The 27,658-nt window shown below is 48.1% G+C and overlaps 1 protein-coding gene and 1 long non-coding RNA gene across 6 annotated transcripts in view; one reads left to right on the top strand and one right to left on the bottom strand.

Moving 5' to 3' along the window:
- LOC112832382 (uncharacterized) overlaps positions 1-8,219 on the top strand; it is a 17,115-nt gene extending 8,896 nt beyond the window's left edge. Inside the window, exons 2-5 of one of the 2 annotated variants that reach the window (XR_012380777.1) lie at positions 1,282-1,376; positions 1,967-6,741; positions 6,905-7,269; positions 7,534-8,219. This is a non-coding gene — a long non-coding RNA (uncharacterized lncRNA). Of the gene's footprint in view, positions 1-1,165; positions 1,377-1,966; positions 6,742-6,904; positions 7,270-7,533 lie in introns of both variants that reach the window. The other variant, XR_003210372.2, reaches the window with a different exon arrangement.
- Positions 1,939-27,658, bottom strand: TIMELESS (timeless circadian regulator). 4 transcript variants are annotated; one of them, XM_025883041.2, is made up of 29 exons: positions 27,560-27,658; positions 15,044-15,208; positions 14,748-14,901; positions 14,510-14,624; positions 14,352-14,414; positions 13,961-14,062; positions 13,624-13,779; positions 13,249-13,382; positions 12,963-13,050; positions 11,533-11,709; positions 10,751-10,968; positions 10,411-10,514; positions 10,096-10,265; positions 8,547-8,681; positions 8,297-8,448; positions 7,480-7,577; positions 7,262-7,388; positions 6,950-7,151; positions 6,531-6,676; positions 5,845-5,930; positions 5,640-5,754; positions 5,467-5,549; positions 5,095-5,237; positions 4,710-4,887; positions 4,559-4,627; positions 4,305-4,423; positions 2,704-2,950; positions 2,496-2,600; positions 1,939-2,359 (listed from the first exon to the last, which is right to left on the bottom strand). In XM_025883041.2, exons 2-29 carry the CDS (start codon positions 15,138-15,140, stop codon positions 2,286-2,288), a joined length of 3,657 nt encoding a protein of 1,218 aa, XP_025738826.1. In that variant the 5' UTR covers positions 15,141-15,208; positions 27,560-27,658; the 3' UTR covers positions 1,939-2,285. The 4 variants fall into 4 exon arrangements, with proteins under 4 accessions (XP_025738826.1, XP_073756922.1, XP_073756923.1 ...); XM_073900821.1 differs by having other exon boundaries at positions 2,725-2,950; XM_073900822.1 differs by having other exon boundaries at positions 8,297-8,331.

The raw sequence follows: 27,658 nt of genomic DNA, 5'->3' as shown, positions 1-27,658 counted from the left end.
AAGATTTTATTTATTTATTTATTTTAGTTTTTTTTTTTTTATTTATTTGAGAGGGAGAGAATGAGAGATAGAGAGCACGAGAGGGAAGAGGGTCAGAGGGAGAAGCAGACTCCCCGCTGAGCAGGGAGCCCGATGCGGGACTCAATCCCGGGACTCCAGGACCATGACCTGAGCCGAAGGCAGTCGCTTAACCAACTGAGCCACCCAGGCGCCCCGAGTAGTTGCTTCTTATGGATGAGCAAAGAAGGTGGTTTCTTGAGATGGAATTGACTCCCGGTAAAGATGCTGTGAAGATTATTGAAATGACAGCAAAGAAGTTAGAATACTACATAAACTTAGTTGATAAAGCAGTAGCAGGGTTTGAGAGGATTGACTCCAATTGTGAAAGAAGTTCTACTGTGGGTAAAATGCTACTGAGCAGCATCACATGCTACGGAGAAATCATTCATGAAAGGAAGAGTCAATCAATGCACCAAACTTGTGTTATTTTAAGAAATTGCCACAATGGGGGTGCCTGGGTGGCTCAGTCGGTTGGGCATCTGACTCTTGGTTTAGGCTCAGGACATGATCCCGGGGTCCTGGGATTGAGCCCCACATCGGGCTCCCTGCTCAGCCGGGAGTCTACTTCTCCCTCTGCCCCTCCCCCAACTCATGCTAGCTCTATCTAATAAATAAATAAAATCTTTTTCTTAAAAATTCAAAACTATGGGATAAATAAATGGAAAAGGACAGCAATACCTCTGTACCCAAGTAAATGGTCTACACTTGATAAGAGAAACTGGTAGAAGAAATTGGGGCTGAAAGTTTCAAAGATGGCTGACAGGTCAGGGCCCCTTTCCAGGCATTTCTTGGAAAGACAGCCAATGGGGACAGCAAGACACAGCAGAGGAACAGGCACAGCCCTGCTGAAAAGCAGCAGTGCTCAGGCTGGCAAGTGGGGAAAGGCTGGGCATAAAGATCTACCAAGACCGGTCTGAGCTGGGAAGGGTCTCAGGCCTTGGAAACTTCAATTGCCCTGGAGAGAGCTTCACCTCTACCTTTAGGGGCTGTGGGAGGGAAAAAAACACCAAGTTGGAGAAACAAGAGAGTCCAAATGCATCCTTTACCTAGGGCTCTCCCTGATCTGAATGCTTATTTCCTGAATCTTTCCTTCACCCTACCTTAGCCAGAAACACAGGGAGCCAGAAAGCTGCCGGTTTCCAAGAATTGGGAAGGACATGACATTTGTCATCTTTATCCATCTCTTTCTTGCCCAGACTTTATCCTCCACTCTGCCCCAAGGTGGCGAACTGGCTTTTGCTCCTTTGTGGCTCCAGCTTCTTCCTGCCGCGTACACTTGTCACCCCGAAGATTTATCCTAGACAAAGGATCGGGAGGTGAGAATGTTTTCGTGTCTTCTGTAGGGAAGGCAGGAGAAAAGGGACAGGAGATGGTTTCTTTTAACCCGAAGAGGTCAAAGTTCTTCTTCCGAGAACATAGCAAGTGGAAGGCTGGGGTCCTTAGACAGACTGGCATGTCATATCAACGTTGGCAACTTTCAATTTAATTAGACACGTTTAATACCAAACACATTCATCATCTAGCAAGTACTGCATCCCAACCCTACCTCAACTGCAGGAATTAGGTTCAAAAGGTGTCTAGGGGTTGATCACAGGAAAGAAACAAGGCTGGGAGCTTCTGGTGTCTTTTAAAAATGGTACCACACCCCCATCCGTCATGTCACAAAGCTCCTCATCTGGTGCTGTGACCCACCTCTAGCAGAAAGCCAAAAGGGGTCCAAGGTGCCTTCTATCTGTTGCTCACTTCTCCCATTTATTTGATAAGGGGCGCTACTAACCCATGGATCCTAGAAGAGGAGAAGTAAGTCCCCAGAGAGCTACTGAGGCATTCTGCTAAAACTGGGAGAAGCAAGGAGTGACTGCAGAGAAATCCAACAGCTGTTGCCTTTTATTTATTTATTTGACAGAGAGAGACACAGCAAGAGAGGGAACACAAGCAGAGGGAGTGGGAGAGGGAGAAGCAGGCTTCCCGCGGAGCAGGGAGCCCGATGCAGGGCTCGATCCCAGGACCCTGGGATCATGACCCGAGCCGAAGGCAGACTCTTAACGACTGAGCCTGACACTGCCCCTCCCTGAACTTCCTGAACCGCAGATCCACGGGGAAGCCCAGGACTCTACTGCTTCTGTCTGGTAAGAGGAGTCTCTGGGTCCCGTGTGACCCTCTGAACTCTGACTTAAATTCCCCACCTAAAAATCGTCTACCCCTTCCCCGAAGCTTCTAGGTCTTCAGTCGCTCTCATCTTCATCCTCAATCTGGAACCGTTTCTTCTTTTGGATTTCTGGAGCTCTCAACTCTGGGGCTAGGGGAATGACAGGGGTGAGAAGAGAGAGTATCTAAATATGTTAAGGGGGAAGTGGAGGAGTGGCGTTGATCTTCAGGACTGAGAAAAGTGCCAGAAGTCAGAAGAAAAAGCAGACCCCCGTCCGACTCCCTACCTTTGCTCCTGCCCTCGTCTTCATCCTGTTCCTCATCACTGTCTAGCAGTTGTCGCTTCCTGGGTGCCATTTTCAGCTGTTCTTTCTTGCCAGCAGCCCCTTCCCCTGAAATGACCATAAGAGGCATGGAATTAGGGAGCTGAGCCCTCATATTCTCAAAATACCCTATCAGCCCTCTCGATCAACATGGCTGGCCCATAGTAAGTACCCAATAGGTAAGTGGTCTGACCCCCTGGGGACACCAGGCCGGCTTTCTTTTTTCGGGCTAGCAGGAGGGCCCTTAGGGCCTGTGTATGGTGCTCCTTTTGGTGCTCCTCTTCAGAGCCTTGCTCTCTGGGGACTTTAGGTTCTGGTTCTGGCTGAAGTTCTTCCTCCTCCTCTGGCTGACTCAAAGAAGCCGCTACCTTCCGGAGCTGGGTAGGACTCAGCTTAGCTGGAATTCTCCAGAAGGTTTCCTACAGAAGCAAAGAAGTTGAAAATGGGAGTAACAGGAAAGGAGCAGACTCTAGTTCACCAGATCTTGATGTTATTCATTGAATAAATACGATCCCACATTGGTGAAGATCCACAAAGGTTGTAAATTCTTTTTTTTTTTTTAAGATTTTGTTTATTTATTTGAAAGAGAGAGAATGAGAGACAGAGAGCACGAGACGGAAGATGGTCAGAGGGAGAAGCAGACTCCCTGCCGAGCAGGGAGCCCGATGCGGGACTCGATCCTGGGACTCCAGGATCATGACCTGAGCCGAAGGCAGTCGCTTAACCAACTGAGCCACCCAGGCGCCCAAGGCTGTAAATTCTTATTATTTATCCAATATATGCACAGTGCCTGATACATCCAAAGGTTCCCAGGAAATTCAGTTGTTTTTTTTTTTTAAAGATTTTATTTATTCATTTGACAGAGAGAGACACAGCGAGAGAGGGAACACAAGCAGGGGGAGTGGGAGAGGGAGAAGCAGGCTTCCCGTCGAGCAGAAAGCCCGATGTGGGGCTTGATCCCAGGACCCTGGGATCATAACCCGAGCCGAAGGCAGACACTTAACGACTGAGCCACCCAGGCGCCCCGGAAATTCAGTTGTTAATTAAATAAATCAATGAATGGATATCAGGGATCTAAAGGTGAATCAGATAAGATCCCTGCTTTCAAGAAACCCACAATCTAGTGGAAGAAAGAACCAACATACTGTAACATCACAGGATTGGGGCTACATCAGGGGAATGAGCAAATCTCAGCTACCAAAGTTACTACTTTCACTTCAGAGGTTGAAGGTGTGATAGGGACACTTCTCTGAGGAGGGGACAACTGAACTGACTCTTGAAGGCTGAGTGGAGGTTCATCAGGAAGATGGGTGACAGGTGAGTGTCACCTTGTATGTGCGGTCGGAGCCATCCAGTGGAGGGACTGGCACGATCAGCTGTCTGGAGGTATGGAAAGTCGTCCAGGATGACGACGGTGAAAGGGAGGTGTGTGGGTGGCGTGGCCGTGAAGCTGTAAAGGCTGGCCAAGGCCAGGCATGCCACTCAGAGGCTGTGGACTCTGTCCCACCAACAGTGGGGAACCACCCAGTGCTCTGGACAGGGGAGTGATATACTCAAAACCCTACTTTAGAAAGATAACTTGGGGGGCAGCACGGAAGGTGGAGTAGGGGATGGGGAGACCAGAGAACATGAACAGGGTGGGTGCTGTAGGAGCCTCCGTCAGAGGTGACCAGAAAGGAAGTCAGAGATGGCAACTGCAATGAGGAGGAAGACATGTACTGTAAAGTAGCAGCAACACACCACCGTGGCTGAAAGTGGAACCGGGGTGTTTACCTGCCCAGAGGCAGGAGGCCGAACCCCAAGCTTGCGCAATAGCTGTTGAAACTGCTCATTTTCCATCGCTTCTTCATTTTCTTCCGTCAGTGGCACCAAAGGCACTGCCTGGGAGCAGCCTAGGACAGGGTCAATGGTCATGTGGTGAAGACCAAAAGCCAGAACTGGTGGTCCACCCCATGACCAGCACCCACGGGCACGTGTCCAGCAGCCTCTGCTACCCCAGCCCTGGAAACCGCCATTTATCCGCTCACCCTCCTCTTCTCGATTGTCCGCTGCTCGAATCAGACAGCTCTGGAGCCACAGAAGGGGAGCAGAGAAGCCTATGGGAGGGAGGGAAACTTACCGCGGGCTCCCATTGCCAACCCCTCCACCTGCGACATCTTTCCCGACCCAAGTCCTCACCTTCCTGGGACAAGCTTTGCCCAAGGGTCTCAGTTGAAAGGCCTGAGCTACCCTCGGCTTGTTCTGCTTCTGAGGCCTCCTCCTCCTTCCCGTCCTCCTTGCCACTCTCTGCCTCTGGCCCGTTTTCTCCTTCCAGATCTTCCTGGCAAAAATTTCTCCGGAACTCCTCTCCGTTAGGCTAAAATTCAGTGGGGTGGGAAATGAAAAAAGGGGACAAGATGAGGAACAGCGTGGAGTCCTCTGGTTCCTGACACCACCCCTGGAAACTGGGGGGACCTAGCCAGAAAGAGCCTAAGGCAGGAAAACCATCCAGGTGAGCTACCTGTGAGGAGCGCTTCGGGGGTGGGGTGGAGGGCAGCCTGCAGAGCCAGTGAAAGACTGTTACCAAGCCTGAGGGTGTCAACTTCTTGCGGCGTTTCTTATACAGCTCCCGCCGCTCAGCCACCAGTCCCAGAGCCAGCAGCTTCTCCACTATTCGGGCCCGTGAGCGTTTGGCCGTGATATTCTTCATGATATGGCCCAGCACGTCTACAAAGAGGGCAAGTGTAAATACGAGAGCAACAGGGGGGAAGGGAATAGTGAAGGAGAGCAGAGGCCTCTGGAAAGAGGCTAATTCAATTCACTCACAAATGACACCACAAATATAATAAAGGGAAGGAAGGGATAGGATAAGCCTTCCTCGGAAACAGGAGGCAGGGGCAAGACACGCCCAGCTTGGCTCTCATCTCAGCGGCTCGGAAGCCCCGCCATCACTTACCATCTGAGTCCCGGAACTCCTCAAACAGCCGCTGCAGCTCTAGCTCCTGATCTTCCGTCCACAGTACAATATGGGTTCCTTTCCTGCTTAAGGACGCGTCAGTGGAAGAGGGGGCCCAGGGAGCAAATGGAGGACTCCCTATCTCAATGCCCTCCAGAGCATGCGCCTCTTACCTTTGGAAGTCCTTGACGCTGTCAGCCAGGCCCAGCCGTACCAGATGGTGGATGACCTGCTTGCGTGTTCGAGGGGTTTTCAGGCGGGCCAAGATCATGTCCACCACATCCTGACCTAAGGGGGAGGGGGAGTGAGGCAGTAAAGGGGGTCCTGGAGCTCAGGCTGCCCACTTCAGAAATCTTCAGATCTCAAGGGCTCATATACCTTCCACATCCCTATGGGCAAGGTACAATTCCTGAAGCTGGGCCTCCTCCTCTGGGCTCCACATAGGGGGTTTGAGACTGGAGGACCTAAATGGGGAAAGGAGAAAGGGAGCACGTAGGATGTTGGCCCCAAGAGAGGAGACCAAAGGCCCTCTCTGGTCAGCTCTAAAAGGAACAAGAAGGGCAACGCAGGTAACTCAGACAAGCCAGCTAGCGGAGGCCTACGGTGTGCTTCCTTTCCCTCATTCTCCTCCCACTTACGACCGCAAAAGTCAAACGAAGAAACTTTCTGGGTTGGGCCTTTGGAAGTTGACACAGCAAGGGCTGAGCGGATTATGGGAAAAGGAGAAGGGCTGAGCTACAGGGAAAGAGGGCAACCATTTCCATGAATCCTCATTTTCCCAGCACATTTTGGGACGGGGCACATATGGACTCTAAGGGGCCACCCCACTGCCAACTGACCGCCCCCCACGAAGGCAGGTGAAGGAAGGAAACCGGAGTAGACAGGAGACTTAGGATCCAGTCCCACTACCTCTCGCGGGTGATCTCAGGGAAAACATTTCACTTGGGGGCTTGTTTTCTTACCTATGAAAGGGTAAGAAAGACTAGCTGATCTGCAAGCTCCTCCAGCTTTGACACTGACTGTGTCACCCACTACTGCCCATCCGTCCCCATCTTCAAGCTCACCCGCCGTCCAGAGAGCCATAGCCCTCGGCCATCTCTCGAACCACAGCTGTGTTCTTCCAAAACAGCAGCTCCACAAAGGCTTTCTGGTTGACTGCAGCCAACGCAAAGAACTTGCCCAGGATGTACTTGGCGAAAGTCACGAGCTCCTGCAGGCGAGGGAGGCTGCTGTGCGACCTCTGGCCTAAACGTACACATCAACCAGGCCCTCTAGGTACTTTCTGCCTGTTTCCGGCTGCCCCTCCTCACTCAGACTCTCCTAGCCGCCCCGAGCTCCCTCAGCCTGCCTGCCTGCTTCCTCACCGTTCTGTCACCTCTCAGCCCTCGGCACCGCTCAGCACCCTTTGTCTCCTGAACACTATCCTTTGTGACCCTAGGACTCGCTACGCCTCTCGATGCCCCGCGGCTTGCTGTGTCCTCACTTTGTAGGCCCCGGCGGCCGGGTCGCTGAGCAGCCGGTTGAAGAGGCAGAAGAGTGAGAGCTGGAAAAGCAGGCCCTCCATCCTGAGGTCGTGGGCCAGGCGGTGCAGCAGCTTGACCACGCAGCGGTTGGTGTGGGCGCTGTTCTGTCCATAGCTCCGCAGCAGTAGCACGCAGGCTCGCACAACAGCTGAGCTTGCAAAACTGCGCCAGGACAGGAGGGAGCAAGGGTATCAGCACACGGAGGACGCCGCTCATCCTCCCCGCCCTACAGTCTCCACCCTGGGCCCGACTGCGACTGCTCGGCCGCGCACCGTTTCAGGTAGTCCAGGAAATTAAATTCTTTCTCTGACACCTGGACTGCTTGCAACTCCTCCTCCTCCTCCTCCTCCTCCTCCTCCTCCTCTTCCTCTGGCCCCCGTTCCTCTGGCCCCTGCTGCCCTATAGAAAAAGTGAGGACTACTGAGTCTCTGCGAGGCTGGTTCTAGAGGAGAGCTGGAAGGAAGGGGGTGTGAAGGACACGGAGACTCACGGGGAAGCGGGGCGCAGAAGATCTGTTTCAGCAGCTGGATCTCTTCCTCTGCAGAAATGTCTTGAGGGCCAAACACGTCTCCTTCTGGCCACACCTCCCTGAAGCACGGAGAGAAAAAAGACCTTAGCCAGGGGGAATCTGAGTTATAATTTGAGGTGGGCAAAGGAGTTTGGACTCATCTCTCATCTGTCAGCCAAGAAGAGAATGCAAACTGTTACCTCAAAGATGAAACAAAGACTCTAGGGAAATCCTCCCTCATCAGCCACACTGCACACCGCCGGAACAAAATGCAAACAATCGAAGTGTCTCACACTTGGTTGAACAAAGGTACGTTTCACATTGCCATTAACAATTATGGCACTATATCTCATGAGACACGATGCTCATGATACACTGAGAAGTAAAAAAAAATACTATAAAACAGGATGTACAATATTTCATTGTTGTAAAAAAAGTTGTGTATGTCTATACATAACACGGAGGGAAAAAAGAAAGATGACTCATCAAAATGTTAAAGATGATTGATTACCTTTAGCCAGTAGAATTATTTGTATTTTTTCCCCCAATTAATGGTGCTTTCTGATAGTTCTCAAAAATAAAAGAAAAACGAACAACCCAACCCCCAATATGCCAATCGAAACCTGCCCAGGACTCAGTGCTCAGTACAGAGCCCCTGTGCTTCTCATGGGACTGCTCTCTTTGGAAGACAAAGAAACCTGGACCACCAGGGAAAGCCTCCCTCTGCCCCCAAAAGCCCAGGAGCTGGATCCAGGAGGACGGCGATGCGGGGGCGGGGGGGGGCCCGCAGGGCTCTTACCGGGCAGACCTAAGAAGGGCCAGGGCCTGTGGGCCCTGGCCAGCCAGCAGACAGTTTTGGATCCGCACCACGGCTTCTGCCCGCTGCTCTTCCACAGACACCTCTGAAGCCGCATCAAAGGGAACCACGGAGTCCAAACTGAGCTCTGGACCCTAGAGCGGGATTAAGGCTATGGGAACAGAGGAGAGAAACCCAGACAGCCCACCAGCGCACTACCCACGGGAAAGGGAGGGCGTCTGCAGCTACCTACCTGGGCACAGCACTGTAGCTGCTCGGCCAGGGATGGCCACACAGCCTCTAGTGCCCCTGCACCAGAGGGGACATCACCAGAAGCAACAGGCCGATCTAGGACCTTCTTTTTCTTCTTTCTCTTCTTTCGTTTGTTCTTTGGAGAAAGAACTGTTGTTAGGGTGGCTGGAAATCTAAGAGGACGTTTTCCCATCAACACCTCCATTCATTCATTAGAGGCCTGAATTAATTAATTTGACAGTCACAGAGTGACCACTGTGTGCTATTCATAAACAATAGGGAAGCAAGAGTGAGCGGTCTATTTCCCTGCCCTTGAGGAGCACACAGTCCAGTGGAGGGGACAGGTAACATATTACAGTATGGGGAAGAACGAGAATATGGCTGGGCATAAAATGCTATGGCAAAACACAGGAATAGGACGTGACTTATTTCTTGCGGTCAGGGATTTCCCCAAAGCAGTGATATCTTAAGCAAAAGTTTACAGAATGAACAGATTGGCTATGAGGATATGAAATTTGATATGAAAAGGCTTTGTAAAATGCAAAGCACTGTGTACACATAACCTGTATTTTTTTTCTCCTGAAAAGCAGGAAAATGAGAGTCAGCACCCCACCCCTGCTCCCCCACATCAAGGCTGTGAACCAGTTTGGGGCACAGGCAAATAGGATGGACTAGGAGGCCCTTGACGTTCACGCTCTATTCAAGAAACTCATAACACACCAAAGGTTAGCAGCATGAGCTTCGGAGCCCAACAGATCTGGATTTAAGTACTGACACTAGGCACGAGCAAGACCTCAAACAAGCTGCTTCACCACTGTGTGCACGGGTCCTAGCGCTACCATGAGGATGACATGAAAACAAACTGAGGGTTGCTGGAGTGGAGGGGGTGGGAGGGATGGGGTGGCTGGGTGATGGACATTGGGAAGGTATGTACTATGGTGAGCGCTGTAAATTGTGTAAGACTGATGAATCACAGACCTGCACCCCTGAAACAAATAATACATGTTAAAAAAAAAAAAAAAAAAGTCACATACTCCACCGACTGAGCCAGGCAGGTGCCCCTTGTCCAAGACTTTTTAGTTTTTTATTTCATTTCAGGCTTATATTACAATCCCATCTTTAGAGATCTGGGGACTGACATGAGCAGCTTGAGTTATCCTAACAATTACTAATATAGGATGAGATTCTAGACCTCCTGGCTTTTAACTTAGGGCTCCTTCCATCTCACTACAGTGCTTATGAAGTATAACCAGAAAGGATCACAGCATAATTACTAACTCTAAAATTATGAATCCCCAGAGTTTATATGCTTTGCACCTAATCGGTGTTTTGTAAATGTTTCCTGAATGAATTAGGATATTTATGTTACACTGGAGATTAATTTAATGAAAGAAGGAAACTATAGTAGACTCACAACAGCAACACCAACAAACTCCTTGCCCTCCTTAGTTCAGAGTAGTTCTAACAGGTCAGCTCAAGCTGCAGAAATGTGAGGAGAGTTCCCTGTTTCCCACCTTTCCCTATGGCTCTTTCCACATCCCAGGGTTTACCTGCACCACCAGGTTCCCACGGCTCCGACAGAACCGCTCCAACATCTTGAGGAAGAGGTGGGTGGTTTCCACCAGGTCACGAAGGAAAGAGCGTGGCTGGCATCTCTCATCAAACTTTCGAAAGAGTGCCAGGAAGAGTTCTCGGTACTCCATCACATAGAAAATGTTGTCTAGGAATGAGGAAGAGAAAGGAATGGAAGGACTGGTCTGGAAACTTTGGGAAAGGGAGAGATGGATGAAGTTAGGGCTGGAAGGAGTGAGATTGTGGTCAAGAGATGGGAAAGGCCAGGATTAGAGACCAGGCCAGGGCCTCACTCTTGATGATGCGGCTGCTCTCCCTCACAGCCTCATCCGGGGACATGTCCATCTCATTCACTGTGGCCAACAGCTCCTGATAGGCCTTCAGGGCCAGGTGCATCCTGTGAGACAAGACATAGAGAAAAAATGGAGGACAAACGGGCTTGTGCAAACAGTACCACCCCTACCCCTTCCAAAAAATGGTGCCATCAAAAACTGTGACCCAGCTGGTCCTTGCTCCCCAGCCTGACCACCTTAATCCTGAAACAGGAAAGAAAAGTACCACCCAGAATTCAGGCACTCAGATTGCTAGCCTGGCCAAGATGCCCACTCTGACCCCAATTCTCATCCCACTCACCGCCGTGCCCAGGATGCGGCTTCCTTGCGGTCAGTCAGCATCATCTCATAGTAGTTGGTGAGGTTCTGTTCAATGAAGTGGAAGGTACGGACACTGAGGGTCTCAGAAACCAGGCCTGGCCGGAAGGAGGCAGCTCGGTTGAAGGCCATGAAGAAAGCCAAGGCCCACATGTAGTAGGTCTCATCATGCGGCTGAGCCTTCTCCCGCAGCAGGTGATCCTAATGCCCAGGAAAAAAAGATCACCCCATGACCCCAGGGCTTCCAACTTTCTCCTTGTCCTATAGGATGATGGGACAGAGCCTGGATACCACTGTAACAATATTCTAGGATTCAGAATTTCCAGCCCTCTCTTGTTCTCCCTAGGTCTCTCCCCTTCCTCTGGGGACTTTCTCTAAGCCTTTTTTTTTTTTAAGATTTTATTTATTTACTTGTCAGAGAGTGAGAGAGCACAAGCAGGGGGAGTGGCAGGCAGAGTGAGAAGCAGGCTCCCCGCTGAGCAAGAAGCCCGACTTGGAACTCGATCCCAGGACCCTGGGATCATGACCTGAGCCGAAGGCAGATGCTTATAACTGAGCTGTCTAGGCGTCCCTCTCTAAGCCTTTTTAAAATAGTCCCAATAACGCAACGCCTCCCAACATCCCCACCATCTCTCAAGGGTGCCCTATACCCTGCCCGCCTACTAGTCCACACTCCGGGGTCAACCTCCCATATCCTCCCCAGTTGCCCTTCTTACCCACCACTGGCCCCATTACCACTCTATTCCATCTTTCCCAGGCTCTCACCTTCACCGAGCCCATGAGCCGATTATAACAGTTCTCCAGGAACTCAGAGCAGAAGTCTCTGAGGAAGAGTCTCACATTGAGGGCAGAGCGGCGCTGAACAGATAGCTCCTGGGCAGCTTGGCGACGTTTAGGCACCCTTCGGGGCTGCTTTCCCAAATCTGAACTGTAGTTTTGGAGCTGGGAGTGTGGGTTGGGGGGTCAGAATTACCCCTCACCACCACCCTCCCCCTGCAGCTCTCTCCACATCCCTAGTGCTACAGTTTCCTCAGAAAAAACTCTTAGACGGTTCTCTCCCTCTGGCACTAAGTATATAGGTAAATACAATAATGCCGGAGGCTCTATTTCTCCTATTGTCTCCAACTTTCTTTTTATTTTTTTTAAAGATTTTATTTCTTTATTTTTTGACAGAGACAGACCGAGAGAGGGAACACAAGCAGGGGGAGTGGGAGAGGGAGAGGGAGAAGCAGGCTTTCCGCTGAGCAGGGAGCCTGATGCGGGGCTTGATCCCAGGACACCGGGAACATAACCTGAGCCGAAGGCAGACGCTTAACGACTGAGCCACCCAGGGGCACCCCTCTTTCTATTTTTTAAGATTTTCTTTCTTTCTGGGCGCCTGGGTGGCTCAGTTGGTTAAGCAACTGCTTTCGGCTCAGGTCATGATCCTGGAGTCCTGGGATCGAGTCCCGCATCGGGCTCCCTGCTCAGCAGGGAGTCTGCTTCTCCCTCTGACCCTCTTCCCTCTCGTGCTCTCTATCTCTCATTCTCTCTCTCTCAAATAAATAAATAAAATCTTTAAAAAAAAAAAAGATTTTCTTTCTTTCTTAAATATTTGAGAGACAGAGAGAGAGAACGAGCCCATGTGCACGAAGAGGGGAAGGAGCAGAGGGAGAGGGACAAGCCAGATGCAGGACTAAATCCCAGGACCCCGGGATTATGACCCGAGCTGAAGGCAGACGCTTAACCAACTGAGCCACCCAGGTGCCCCCCCCCCTTTTTTTGAGATGAGAGAGAGTGTGCGAGAGCACACACGCACACACGAGCAGGAAGGAAGGTCAGAGGGCAGGGGAGAAGCAGACTCCCCACTGAGCAGGGAACCCAATGAAGGGCCTGATCCCAGGACTCTGAGATGATGACCTGAGCCGAAGGCAAATGTTTAACCGACTGAACCACCCAGGTGCTCCCGTCTCCAACTTTCTAAGCCCGAGAACAAAGACGCTTTACGTCCAGAGATGCTTGCTTACCTTTCTTTTTTTCTATTTTACGATTTATCTTTAAGTAATCTCTACACCCAACATGGGGCTCGAACTCACAACCCTGAGATCAAGGGTTGCATGTGCCACCGACTGAGGCAGCCAGGCACCCCCCTGCTTACCTTCCTTAGGCATCCTCAACTCCACAATGTTCCCAGCCCAAATGGGGAGCGTACTCACATTGTGGAGACCTTTGTGAAAGATGAGGTCCCTCTCCCCAATGGACTTCAAGCCCTGGACAATGTAGGAGCCCCCAAATCGAGAATGCCTGCAGTACAAAAAATAGTCCAGGGTGATTCCTCAATTCTCTGGAAGCTTTATCCCCATTCTCTCTCATCAGCACATCAGAGCATATCATGACTGCAAAATGTTATCTGGTCCCCACTGTGTTAGCCTTTGGCCCAAGCCCTCAGCATTCCATACGGAAGGGATGGGAACAGAGGCAGGGCACCTCCCTGCCACTCACCTGCTGCCTCGCTGAAGGGCTCGAGTCTTCTTTTCTGCCATCTCTCGCTGGCGCAACACCTCCAGTTCTGCCACATCCGTGCTCCGCTCCTGCACTAAGCGTCCCTGTCCTACCCCTGCCAGCTGTTCAGGGTTCTAGATTTGGAACAAAGAGCAAGAGTCAGAAGGACGGCCATTCCTTGCTCTAGGTTCAGTCCTAGTGGGAACAGAGAGGGTGAATGAACCAGGACTGCTGAAAGTACCCCCTACTCAAGACATGGCTACTCTGTCACCCATCTGCTCCCAGGTAATTCAGCCACTATTTCAAGAGTAATTCTGGCTACACAGCAGAAAAGTACATGGGTGAAGGGACTAGGGAAATAAGCCAGGTTCTCACCTGGTCACGAAACATGAGGGAGACAATCTCTAGCACATGCAGGCTCCACTGTTGCTCAGCAGGCGAGCTGGCCAGAAAGAGAAGCAGGTCATCCAGGCCAGTGAGGTGAATTGCCCAGAGAAGCTGGTCATGGACACTGGCGTCATCGTCGATCCTCTGAGCAGTGAGTGATAAGGGGAGGAAGAGAGGTCATTCACTTCCACTGCCCTGCCTTGAAGTTCTCCAACTCATTCCTTGACCAAGGATCCCCCCCTGACTTGCCAGAGGGCAGAAAAGCAAAAAAGCACAGCTCAACCTGACCAAGCATAAGAAAGCAGACAACCCAAGGCCCTCTCACCTTCTCCTGATCAAGGTCAGTTGGAACATGGAGAATATTTCTGACCAGCAGCAGGATCCGTTCAATCAGCAAGTTGTCTTCCTCCTGCCGTTCCTCCCAGCCCTAGTCAGAAGGACAGTTAGAGGAAGAGACTCCCTGTGGAAGGCAGGCGGCATCTACCCTGGCTAGAGGACAGAGGCCCAGAGGAGAACCAGTATTAGGAAGGAAGAAAAGAGTTCAAGAAGTCCTGAGGTGGCCAGAGACAATGGATGGGGCTATGTATTCCAAGGACTGGGACCACATCTCCAAATTCCACTGTCCTGACAATGACCAACCAGCCTGGCGCTCTGCCCAGAGGAGGAGCAAGGCACCAACAGTCCCTCGGGATCCTGGCAGGTGCACCCTCACTCACCAGCTGCAGCAGCTCATATAAAGTTTCACTGAGGACTCCAAAAGCTTTCTCACTGGCAAAGGCCTATAAAATAGGGGAATGGACCTTAAGTGGCACCCACCCTCTCCTTCCCTACTGCCCCCAACTTCTGCCCCGGGGATTCTGAAGGAAAACCTCACCTCTTTGTAGGCCTGCAAGTATGCCAGCACCTGCAGAAAATGATGCCGGAAGCTAGGCTCCTTGGGCACACTGCCAAAACAGAGCAAGGCTGGTTGTGTCAAGTTCACCATCAGCCTGGGGAGACCATGAAGGAGGGAGACGTTGTTCAGTTTCCTCACCAGTGTCAAACGCTGAAATCTATTGGCTCAAACACCAAGGGCTGGTGCACGGTAAAAGTTAAAATGCTGGGGAATCAACCTGATAACAGCATCAAAAAGAGGCTTGTCCTGGCGGTGTTGGGTAAGGATGGGTAGAAGGTCACTCTGCAGGATTTGCGCTGCCCCCAGCTGCTGCCGCACATTGCGAGTGTCATCCTCGTGCCTCAAGTAGCGGATCAAATCCTTCACACTCTCTTCAGGGACAGAAAAAACACAAGGAACCCTAGAAGAAGCTCCACCCCGGCCCACAGGCTAGTCATACCCGTGACTTGAGAAATTCTACAGACCGCCTCAATTCAAGCAAGTTTTTACCTGTTTCCTCAAAAAGGCACTCACCTAAGCAATCTGGTTCCTTGTGGTAAGTGTCTCCCTCTAAGTACCCAAGGGCACTACATGTGGCTAGAAGTTCACAATTCATCATGTGTAAGTCCATACACCAGTGAACCAGCCAAGAGAGACTGATATAAGGTAGGTGGAGACAGGACACAGAAATGATGAGGCCTGCAGAGACAGGGAAAGATAACACATGGAGGGGCCTCTCCATGCAAGGGAGAGGGGGACAGAACAGGACCCTAATGCTCAGAGTATTCCAGCCAAGGTCCTCAAATGCTTCGCTTTTGTCAAAAGTACCAAAAGTGCTATTCCTAGTACCAGGGAAAGCTTAAATTAAGGCTTCTACCTAATCAAAACCAGGGAGACTCCAAGCCTAAGAATTAAGCATCTGCTCCATATTCTAACTTGGATCTAAAACTATGGAAACAGTCTGTTTCAGAGTCAAGATAATGCATGGAAAGAAAGGTTGGTTAGAGAAAGGCATCAGCTCTGAGACTTTCACCCTCAGAGAGCTCCATAGCCTTCTGGAGGAAGGGGGTAATGGGTTTCCCGCTCCTTTAAGGCCCCTCCACCTTCCACAGCCCCTCCACATACCATGTTACAGCTCTATGTACCACAAGGGCTAAGAAACCCAGCTTGGACCATACAGTGATTCTACTTAGGATCTGACATTCCTAGGAGTCCGGAGGCTTCTGAGGCACTGGGCATGCAGAGAGGAAGTTCCTTCACTCTCCTCCCCAAAGTTACTCTTAAATTTTGGGGTTCTTAGTAGAAGCTAGTGTCTAACAGAATGGGTGAGGAGAAGAATTAAAGAGGAACCGGTTACACTCCCCATCATTCTCCCCAGAAGAACCATCTTCCTTTTCTGAGGCTTGTCCCTTTTGACTAAGATCCCTAAACCCTCATCAGATAATCAGGTAGGCGGAGATCCTGAATCTTTTTTTTTATTAAAGATTTTTATTTGTTTATTTGACAGAAAGAGAGACAGCGAGAGAGGGAACACAAGCAGGGAGAGTGTGAGAGGGAGAAGCAGCAGGCTTCCCGCTGAGCAGTGAGCCCGATGTGGGGATCGATCCCAGGACCCTGGGATCATGACCTGAGCCAAAGGCAGGCTTAATGACCGAGCCACCCAGGCGCCCCAGGAGATCCTGAATCTTGGATGTTTCAGAACATGACCCTAATAACACAGACACACACAAACACGTTGCATTCACTAACCTGTTCCTGTGGAAAACTGGGAATGTCTGTCAATCTCGGCCCCTTAGTTATTCAGCTACACTGCTCTCAGCCCTTGGCAGCTTCCTCTGAAAAGACCTTTCCCTGTCCCTTGGCTACCTCTAGCCCCTGACTCCACCCCTGTTCCCCAAGAGTAAATGGGCAGTGTCCAAAGGACTAAGGTTTAATGCCTGATGTTATCTCCTTGCATTTATGTAATTGGTCTACTTCTCTAGGCTACCTGCTATCCTTCTACCCTCACCCAGTGCTAATCTACTTTCCGAATGCTCGGCCCAGCAAGAGTGAGCCTGTAAAACACCGAAGGACCAGAAGTCTGAAGGGAGACTTCTCTTCAGTGCCCTGTCTCATGGGACCTGTAGCCCCTCAGACCTGGACTCCAGTGTGGTAGGTGCAGTGTGTGGGATCTCTGATTCTCCCCTTAGACACATCCAGCTTTTTCAGATAGATCACTGGTGTGTTTATGGGCGTACGCGCACACACACACACACACACCCCAGACTGAAGGGCTTCCCTGTCTGCTCTCTCCAAGTGGCAGCCTAGGAAGCTGACAAAAATGGTCTCTAAAGATGCTGAGTCAGCACATCCTCCTTAAAGTAAGACCCAGCATCACACTCTGGTACTGAAAGGTGTGACAGGATAAAGTTTTCTTTTTTTTCTTTTTTTTAAAGATTTATTTATTTATTTGAGAGAGCGAGAATGAGAGAGAGTACATGAGAGGGGGTTGGGTCAGAGGGAAAAGCAGGCTCTCCGCCGAGCAGGAAGCCCAATGTGGGACTCGATCCCGGAACTCCGGGATCATGACCCGAGCCGAAGGCAGTCACCCAACCAACTGAGCTACCCAGGCGCCCAGGATAAAGTTTTCTAACAGAGACAAAGCCATGGCTGGGAGGCTCAGACAAACAACCTCATACACTCCCAGCTCCCCTTCCCCTATCCATTTGTAGTTTGTAGACCAATGCTATGTAAAGATTCAGTTTGTAAAAGTGGCCCCAGCAGAGTACTCAGACATCTGCTTTCAAAACGTCACTTTACCTGAAAGGCAAAAATAACGAAGTAGTAACAGCTACCTGTTACCTGGCTACCAAACTAAGAGGGGGAGGGGAAAGGAGATGGGAAAGGAGTGGTCCTTGCAGACTTGAGAAGGGAAGAGGTTATGTTAAGAGACCCAGGACTTCAGATTCTAATCCCCTGGAGTTTTATGGTCCCCCCGCCCCCCTCCGACCTGCAGTTTTGACAAAACCAGAGAGCAACAGGCAAAGCAGAGGAAGAAATGGGTCAGATGACCTATTGTAAAGCTCTCAGGTCATGAAGCAAGCTAGCAATCTTGGGCCTATTCATTAGAACTGGAATCAAACAGCTCTCACAGGTGTTTCAGCCATTCCAGGTGGAAACGTGCTATTAAAAAATCATCCAGGGACAGAAAAAGAGTTCACTCTTTTCATTCATTTAACTAGAAGCTACTCACTTTGTCTGTCTGGTCTCATCTTCCTCTCCTAGACTACTTATAATCTGATTGGCTTATGATTTCCAAATGCACTCAATTTCTTTCATTTGAGAATCATTCAGTAAAAACTAACACAAAGAATAGGACAATGGTCACAAGGTGGGGTCAGGGTCTTGGCTTCCCTGCCTCCTTCTCCATTCTTCACCAAGGCAGTCACAGAAAAGATGCTGCGGCAGCCATGGAGGTGACCGCTCAGAGATTTCTCATCAAGAACGAGCTTGTTGGGGTGCCTGGGTGGCTCAGTTAGTTGAGCATCTGCCTTCGACTCAGGTCATGATCCAACGGTTCTGGGATTGAGTCCTACATTGGGCTCCCTGCTCAGTGGGGAGCCTGCTTCTCCCTCTGCCTGCCGTTCCCCCTGCTTGTGCTCTCTCTCTGACAAACAAATAAAATCTTAAAAAAAAAAAAAGAGCTTGTCATTCAGCTGCAAAGAATGTGACTCGCTGACAGTAACTCCAGGACCCACCCCGGCACTGTGCTTCCTGGGCACCCCCTCGAAAAATGATAAGCACAGGGGTCCTTGGTCCTAGCCATTTCTATCCAACAAGGACTCCTCTACCAGTCAAGCCTTGCTTCTGAGTTTCTCACTGGCTCGGCTGAGACTGGCAGATCAGCCCTGTGGGCTGAGCCTCTTGCTGCTCCCAAACTCGCTCCCTTCTTGGTCTATCACAAGCACTCCTCTCTCCACTCAGTGCCGGCTCCCTGGAGGACCTGAACTGACAGATACCTACCCCACTTCCATTATATGGTTATTGTATTGTGAGAATCCAGTTAAGTTATATCACAGCACGTTGTAAGCGCAGATGGATAATACAAGGTTAAAATAAAAATCAGTGGTTCCCATGCTTCATGATTTCACGTACCAGTATATATCCCCCCAAACTGGAGAAGCCATCTTTTTTTTTTTTTTTAATATTTCAACTTTTTTTTTTAAAGATTTTATTTATTTATTTGAGAGAGAGAATGAGAGATAGAGAGCACGAGAGGGAAGAGGGTCAGAGGGAGAAGCAGACCCCCTGCTGAGCAGGGAGCCTGATGCAGGACTCGATCCAGGGACTCCAGGATCATGACCTGAGCCGAAGGCAGTCGCCTAACCAACTGAGCCACCCAGGCGCCCCTGGAGAAGCCATCTTGACTGGTAAGGATATTAAAGATAGGGATATTAATGGGGCGCCTGGGTGGCTCGGTCGTTAAGTGTCTGCCTTTGGCTCAGGTCATGATCCCGGGGTCCTGGGATCGAGCCCCGCATCGGGCTCCCTGCTCTGCGGGAAGCCTGCTTCTCTCTCCCCCACTCCCCCTGCTTGTGTTTCCTCTCTCGCTGTGTCTGTCAAATAAATAAATAAAATCTTAAAAAAAAAAAAGATAGGGGTATTAAAAATAAAAACAAACACTTTGTTAAAACCCCACTAACAGGGGTACCTGGGTGGCTCAGTCGTTAAGCGTCTGCCTTCGGCTCAGGTCATGATCCCAGGGTCCTGGGATCGAGCCCCGCACCGGGCTCCCTGCTCGGCGGGAAGCCTGCTTCTCCCTCTCCCACTCCCCCTGCTTGTGTTCCCTCTCTCATTGTGTCTCTCTGTCAAATAAATAAATAAAATCTTAAAAAAATATTAAAAGTCGGGGGACCTGGGTGGCTCAGTCAGTTAAGCGGCTGCCTTCGGCTCAGGTCGTGATCCCAAGGTCCTGGATTGAGCCCCACATCGGGCTCCCTGCTCAGCAGGGAGCCTGCTTCTCCCCTGCCTGCTGTTCCCCCTGCTTGTGCTTGCTCTCTGTCTCTCTCGTTCTGTGTCAAATAAATTAATAAAAAATATTTAAAAAAATATTAAAAGTCATAAACCAGCCCAACAAAAGGAAAGCTCCCTGAGGCCAATGTTTCATTTTACTGTTTAGTGCTGTACTCCTCAATGCCTAGAACATGCCTATAGTGAGCATGTACTACATATTTGCTGAATGAATTAATTTTGAATTAACGGATTGTCCTGGGTCATAACCTCTGAACCAGTGAGCCCATTCTGGAGATTATAACCCAAGAAAGCAATTCAAAAAAGAGAGGAAATCACTTACACAAAAACAAATATAATACCTCTTCCGAGTACATTTAGTTTATAAAATGCTTTCATAGCTTTATTACACTTTGAACCTCACAACAGTTGTACGTGATAGATACAATCATTTCCATTTTACAGATGAAGAAACAGAGGCTCAGAGAGAATGAACACTTCAGGAAGATGTTTATAGATGAGTTGACTTTTTTTTTTTAAGGATTTTATTTATTTATTTGACAGAGAAAGAGATAGTGAGAGCAGGAACACAAGCAGGGGGAGTGGGAAAGGGAGAAGCAGGCTTCCTGCCGAGCAGGGAGCCCGATGTGGGACTCGATCCCAGGACCCTGGGACCATGACCTAAGCTGAAGGCAGACGTTTAACAACTGAGCCACCCAGACGCCCTATAGATGAGTTATCTTTAATGGTAAAGGCTTGGAAACAAGCCAAATATCCCACGCCTGAGAAACAGCTAGGAAAACTTGAGAATATCAATAAATAATATGTCCTATAAAAACTAACTGCACACTAAAATTCAAAAGCTTACATTAAAAAAAGGGCACACAGGGGCGCCTGGGTGGCTCAGTCAGTTAAGGAGCCAACTCTTGATTTTGGCTCAGGTCATGATCTTGGGGTCTTGGGGTCTTGGGTCTGAGCCCTGTGTCAGGCTGCCTGCTCAGTGGGGAGTCTGCTTGAGATTCTCTCTCTCCCTCTGCCCCTCCCCTGCCTCCTGCTCACTCACTCTCTCTCTCTCAAATCTTAAAAAAATAAAAATAAAAAAGGGCACATAAAGTAGAAAGTTCACAATAACAACTCATAAAAATGTGAATGATTTGAAGCAGAAGAGGGATCTTGGAAATTAATAATAAAGATACATCTTGTAGGGGGCACCTGGGTGGCTCAGTCGTTAAGCGTCTGCCTTCGGCTCAGGTCATGATCCCAGTGTCCTGGGCTTGAGCCCCAAAGTCGAGCTCCCTGCTCAGCGGGAGGCCTGCTTCTCCCTCTCCCACTCCCCCTGCTTGTGTTCCCTCTCTCTCTGTCTCTCTCTGTCAAATAAATAAATAAAATCTTAAAAAAAAAAAAGATACATCTTGTATTTAAAAATAAAGGTATTCAGGGGTGCCTGGGTGGCTCAGTAGCTTAAGCATCTGCCTTCAGCTCAGGTCATGATTCTGGGTTCCTGGGATCCAGCCCGAGTGGGGCTCCCTGCTCAGCAGGGGGTCTGCTTCTCCCTCTCCCTCTGCCCCTCCCCCTGCTCATGAGTGTGCATCACTTTCTCTTTCAAATGAATGAATAAATAAAAATCTCAAAAAAAAAGTTAATTCTGATGCACAGACAAGACAGTGGGGTCTCACTGTAGTAACCTCCAATAAATCTTTTCCTCCTGCACAGAGGGAAAAGGAGAAACCGCATGTGCTATTTCCAGGCATGGGACAGAATAAATGCAAGTCTGTAATTTCTCTTTGTTTTAATAAAAGCATTTTATTACACTTCCTGGATTTTCTGCTTTGAAAGCGATTCCCCCCCATGCTGCCTCTTTCACTCACAACAGAGGCAAAACAGGAAAACCAGCCATTCTGGCTTGCCAAAGAACCAACTGAAAAGAAAGAAATTCTTTTTTTTCATCAATAAACTCCTGGACAGGTTTCTGGGGTTTTTTTGTTTGTTTTGTGAAATGCAGTGGTTTCCAAAGGTCTGGATTTCATAGGTGGGTCTTTACTTTTTTGTTCCTTACTTTAGGATGACTAACATAAGGTTGCCAACATTACATTTTGTAACTTAAGGAAGGACACTTACACATACACACCCCTCACATATTGCTGACTACAAAATGGTTCAGCTGCTATGGAAAATAGTTAGGCAATTCCTCAAAATGTTAAACACAGAGTTATTCTAAGACCCAGCAATTCCACTCTTAGTTATTTATCTGAGAGAAATAAAAAGTAGTCCACACAGAAACATGTACGTGAATGTTCATAGCAACATTATTTATAATAGTCACAATGTGGGAAAAAACCCAAATGTCCATCAACTGATGAACAGATAAACAAAAAGTGGTATATCTATACAATGGAATATTTGACAATGAAAAGGAACAAAGTGCTGATACATGCTACAATATGGATGAAACTTGAGAACATTATTTTCAGTGAAAGAAGACAAATACAAAAGGTTACATACTGTATGATTCCATTTATATGCAATGTCCAGAATAGGCAAACCCATATAGACACAAAGTAGATTAGTGGTTGCCAGGGCCTGGGAGAAGGAGAGGTAGAATACTGCTAGCAGGTACATATAGGGTATCTTTGGGGGACGGGTTGAAAATACTCTAATGTTAGTGCTAATGGTCATACAACTCTGGGGACTGCACCCTTTAAAAGGGTGAATTTTATGGTCTGCACTGTAAATTATATCTCAATAAAGCTGTTACAAAAAAATCCCACGCAATTACTATATATTCTATTTTCCATTTAAACATAAAAAACAAAAAAACTAAGAACAAAATCTAAGGATAAAATACAGTCCATTAAATTTGATAACTAGAATTTATGAAAAAACTAATTATATTTTACTTTCACAGTTCATCATAGACAGATGGGAACTTTGTCAAACATCTTAGACTCAGCAGACATTTAAAGGGATGTTAGTTACTTTTCCCACTCAACTAACTACCAGGTGGTTCAAACGAAGCAATATTCCTCTGAAATTAATACTTGTAGGCCTCAAAATGCAAGAACCAAATAAAAACAAAGGAGAAAATATTAAATACACTTGCTATTGGAAATAGAAAATTAACTCACTTCTTGAAAACAAAATAAAGCCAAACAAAAAACTCCGCCCCAAACCAACTCTAAGAACCAGCTTTGAGAATCACTAGTATGAAAAGAATGACATTTGGCATTTGGATTCCAGTTCTGTCCAATACTAAATTGGTGATCTTGAGTTTGTGGCTTAACCTAAACTTCAGTTTCCTTGTCAGTATACTGAGAAGAAGTTTAAATGAGATCATGCATGGAAAGCAGTGCTACTCAAAGCATGGTATGTGGACCACTGCTGGTCCACAAACTGCTGGTCTGCATTAAGTATAGACACGAAGCATAAGCATTTAGAACATCTTACAGCAAGGTAAGAGTTAATGTTTGTTGAATCTAGTAATTTTTTAAAAGATTTATCTATTTGAGAGAGAGAGCGATCAGGGACAGGCAGAGGGAGAGTCCAACGCGGGGCTCAATCCCAAGACCCCGAGATCATGACCCAAGCTGAAACCAAGAGTCAGCTGCTCAACCAACTGCGCCACCCAGGAGCCCCTTGAACCTAGTAATTTTTAAAACTCTATATTCTGTATGTTTTTTTCATGCTATTTTTCTACTAATTTAATTTAGTTCAGGCCCTGCGTATCTCTAGCTTAGATTATTCAACTGCTTCCTAACCTCTTTCCCTGCCTTAGGTAAGTCTATCCATAATATGGTTACCAGATTTGACCATATAACCACCCTACCTAAAACCGTTCAATGGATACATAAAAAACTTCGTGATTATCTCTGGGGAGAATGGGGGTGTCTGGGGTAGGAGAAACATTTATCTCATTTGTCTTTCACTTTAGTACTATCTTAATTGTTTATCATTAGTAATTACATAGTTCCAGTGTTTTACCAAAGTGTTTTAAAAAAAAAGTACTTTATATGTCAATTATAACTCAGTAAACGTGGTGGGGGGGAAGAAAGAAAGAAAGTACTGATTTGTAACACCTTGGTGCGGGGTGGGGGGGGAACCTACCTGGTCCTTTACCAAGATAGTTTGAGAAGCACTGATACCAGGCACTTCACTGAATGCTGAGCACAAAGTAAGAAATCTCAAAATGTAAATTTCCTCTCTGCCTACTGGACTCTATGATCAGTCACTAAATGCTTATGATGAGCCCCCAAAGCAAAGAAAAGATAAATGTTGCACAGGTGCTAAAGAAATTTAAGAAATATAGTTGCAGAAATAAAACCCACCTAATAGAAAAGAAGTAAGGTAAAAGACAATCAGTATAAGCTCTAATTAAGTGATACTGAAAAAAATATTTTGACAAACTAGGGTTCTTTCCAGGTGAAAGTGGTCAAGGACGTTTGGTCAGAGGACGTGTGACTAGATCGGGGCCTTTGAAGGCTCCATAGTGTTCACGCAGCTGAGAGGAGGTGGGGCGTTTAGGCAGAGAACTACCAGAGCAAGAGCAGAGGGGGAAACAATTTGGGTAGCTGAAACTAAGAGGACAGCAGAAGAAAGGAGGGGTTGGAACTGATTTTATGGGACAACCTTGTCTTTGTCTACCGATTCAAGGATTTAAACAAAAACCAAGAAGTCATTGAAGATTTTTGAGCTGAAAAACAAAATGATCAAACTGGGGTCACACAAGCAGTACCACATAACCTGCTATTGTATCACTACATATCACTCTCTGTGAGGTGTCAATCTTTTTCCTTTCGTTGCATTCAACCCTGCAAAAGATCCCAACCTCAGATCAGTCCAACCATCCACTTTCTAGACTCTTGAACTTAAATCCTCACTTAGATTTGCTGAAGAAAACCAAACCCTGCAGAATGATACACAACTACTGTGTAGTCTCCAACCTGAGCAGGGCCCTCAGCCTGGCCCAGCCAATCTTTTTCAGTGTTCCTGGCCCACTTCCTCTTCTCTTTCCCAAGGACGAACTGTTTCTAGCTTTCACGGTTATCCTCAAGCCCCTCTACTCCACTGCTTCTCAGACCTTTCAGCCGGTGTCTCTGCCCCCTTCCTCTGAGGAACAACTAAGGTCAGTCATCAGACAAGGAAGAACTCTTTCAACTTTCTCCACCCAAGCCTAAAAACATACATATTTCAAATGCCCACCCAGACTTCTCTGCTTCTAATCTAAGCCCTCCATTTGTGATTTATCAATCACTTCCTGTCCCCTAGTTGGTTGTTCCTCATTTCTTTTTTTTTTTTAAGATTTTATTTTTTTTTAAGTAATCTTTACACCCAACGTGGGACTCGAACTCCCCACCCTGAGATCAAGAGTCACATGCCCTACCGACTGAGCCAGCCAGGTGCCCCAGTTGTCCCTCATTTCTCATTTGTTTCCAATCTTCTCTTTGTATCAACCCATATAAGTTGCTCAAAGCTCTTCCATCTCAGGGAGGAAAAAACCCAACATAAAACAAAATCTTTCTTTGATGCCATATTGGCTTCTCCTTCTCAAGCACAGATGTCCATAGGCCTTCATCTTCGGTTCCCTTCCTGTCTTATTCTACACAGCCTCCTTGGGCAAACTCATCCATTCCCATGTCTTCAGCTACTATCTCTGAGTCATTAGCCAGCAAATCTGTACTCTTGCCATACTGAGCTCCAATGGTGTCAATCTCACATTCCACTACCGAACAGCATTCTCTATCTTTATGTTTCATTGATACCTCACGTTAAACATGTCCAAAATGGAGTATCTTCCCCCTAAATTTGTCTCTACTTCTATTTTGGATCTCTTTAAGGACTGACACTATCTATGTAGTCATTCACATAGAAAGCTAGGTGTCATCCTAGATACCTCAAGTCATTAACTCAGGCTAATTCTACTTCCTTAAGCTCTCCTATCCAACCCCTATAAATCCCCATTGCTACTGCCTTCGTTCAGACCCTGAATATCTCTAGCTTAGGTTACTCAACCACCTCCTAACCTCCTTTTCTGCTTCCAGCGTTGTTCCCTTAAATCTATTCACAAAATGGTTACTAGATTTGGCCATATAACTACCCTGCTTGAAACCCTTCAACGGACACATAAGAAACTTCATGGTGATTGTCTCTGGGGAGAATGGGGAGGGAGCTACAATAGGAGGAAATATTTACTTTTCACTTTAGTACTATCTGAATCATTTACTACAGCATGCACTACAAAACTAAAGTTTCAGCAGCTTCAAATGCCTACAATACAAGGTCCTTCATAATCTCCCTGCTGGTTACCTTTAAGCTGCTCTCTCAAGTTACTCTTCTGTCCTGAATGCCCCACAGTCTATCCTTTCATCTTTTAAGACTCTGCCCAAATGGTACTTCCTCCCAACTTTTCCATCCCGGAAGGGACCTCTTTCTCCTTTATGTCTACTTTGTGCTGTAAATATACTTCCATCATGGCATATACAGATGTTATATGTCATATTTAAACAGATTGTTTGAAATGTCTGTCTCCCTCCCTTAGCCTTAGATTCCCTGAGGGCAAAAGTAGTTCTTACTCATCTCTGAATTTTCAGTCTAGTTACAGAATCTGAACTTGCAGAGGGTGGGGCCTGGATTAGAGTGCTTTGAAAATGCTCATCTGGTGATTCTAACTCACTATCCTGTTAACAACTGATCTAAATTATAAACTCCTTGAGATCAGGAATCATTGTGACCAGCACAATGTGAATGATCAAAAAATGGTTTCTAAACTGAAACTGAAGCAGACAAGTCCTGAAACTGAGGGAGGAAAGGTTGGAGCTGGAGATATGGAGGCATCAGAATACAAGAAGGTGTGTGAAACTGTGGCAGTAAATAAGCTTACTCAAGGGGGTACAATGTGAGAGGACTTAGGAAGCCAGGCCAGACTCCTTTGTCACCCAGTAACTCCAGAGGACTCATTTACATGTGTTTTTCCATCCAGACTGTGAGTTCCTTAAGGTCAGCAACTCTGTCCTATTCATCTCTGTTCACCTGTCACTGAGCACAGTGCACAATACCTGTTAGGAGCTTAGGAACTTTTTACTGGTATCAGTGACACTGATAATAGAAGGAGGTACAATACTTCAGAACACAAAGGAAGAAGTGACTACTTTGGCCAGGGAGGTGGGGGCTGGAAATAGATGTTTTCAGAGGGACAAGTGAGCTCAGTCCTGAAAGAGAAGTTCATTTGGCAGAGAAGTGGCCAGAACTTCAAGCAGAGGGAACAGCAGGAGCGTAGGTACCAAGGCTGAAAGAACACAACGCAGACACACCCCTTCCAAGTGGCTGGGATTCGAGGGCATGACACGGGAAAAACGTTAGGGAGCTTTAGAAAATGAGGCTGAGAGGATCAGACTGTGAAGGGCCATGGACGCCACCTAAGGATTTAAACCTGACTGTGGGTGGCCAAAGAGGAATTTTAAATTTAATCTGAAATGACCAAACTGACTTTTTAACTAGTGGCAGTACGAAGGGCAGAGTAAAGAACTGAGACCCAAGGGAAGGAGCTTAATTAGCAGCTGCCAGTCCAGCTAACAAACCCAAGCAAGGGCTGTATCCTCAAGCCTGACACCCGAGAGAAAGGAGGGAAGGGAATGAGAAATCCATTCTATAAAAACCCAAGATTTAAGTCAAACGAATTCTGAATTCCGACTCCTGCTTGGGCCACCAAGCTGCACTTGTTTCTTCGTGTTTGAACTGGATGGAAAGTTCCAAAGTGGAAATGCCCGGGAACTTTCTGTTCCTACCTTAGGGGTTCCAAGGCACTTCCCATCACAGCCCCACCCCTGCGCGAGGACCACCTGTACAAAGAAGCGCGGGGACAAAGCAGGAGCTTCTCAGGCGAAAGCGGAATGCCGCGGCACCTACTCAGGACTCCGGGTGGAGGATTGCGCGTGCGCATCTATCGCGCAAGCCCCGCCCCCTGCCTTGAAAGCCAGTGGCGGGAAACCGGGCTCAGCGCCTCTCGACAGTGCCCCCGCGCCTCCGAAAGGACGCTGTCCCCTAGAGCCCTCTCTCCCACACACTCACCCGCTCCCCGCCGGTCCTCAGGATCCCTGCGGAGCCAGCAGCCCTCACGCGCCGCGCCGCAGCCTTTCCCGCCACCCGACCCGGCGGGACTAGTACCCG

Source organism: Callorhinus ursinus, unplaced genomic scaffold, assembly GCF_003265705.2.
Source record: "Callorhinus ursinus isolate GAN/ISIS: 27379988/994484 unplaced genomic scaffold, GSC_fseal_2.0 scaffold14, whole genome shotgun sequence".
Lineage (NCBI taxonomy): Eukaryota > Metazoa > Chordata > Mammalia > Carnivora > Otariidae > Callorhinus > Callorhinus ursinus.
This window is presented reverse-complemented; position numbering and strand designations above follow the sequence as displayed.

What these genes read in the sequence shown, in the direction of transcription:
- TIMELESS (XM_025883041.2), bottom strand. Translation starts at nt 15,140, where the DNA reads ATGGACTTACACATGATGAATTGTGAACTTCTAGCCACATGTAGTGCC. An exon ending in GCCCTTCAGCGAGGCAGCAG is followed by an intron (nt 13,051 to 13,248) that starts GTGAGTGGCAGG and finishes TTTGTACTGCAG; the next exon opens with GCATTCTCGATTTGGGGGCT. An exon ending in CGGCCGCCGGGGCCTACAAA is followed by an intron (nt 6,677 to 6,949) that starts GTGAGGACACAG and finishes CCTCGCCTGCAG; the next exon opens with GAGCTCGTGACTTTCGCCAA.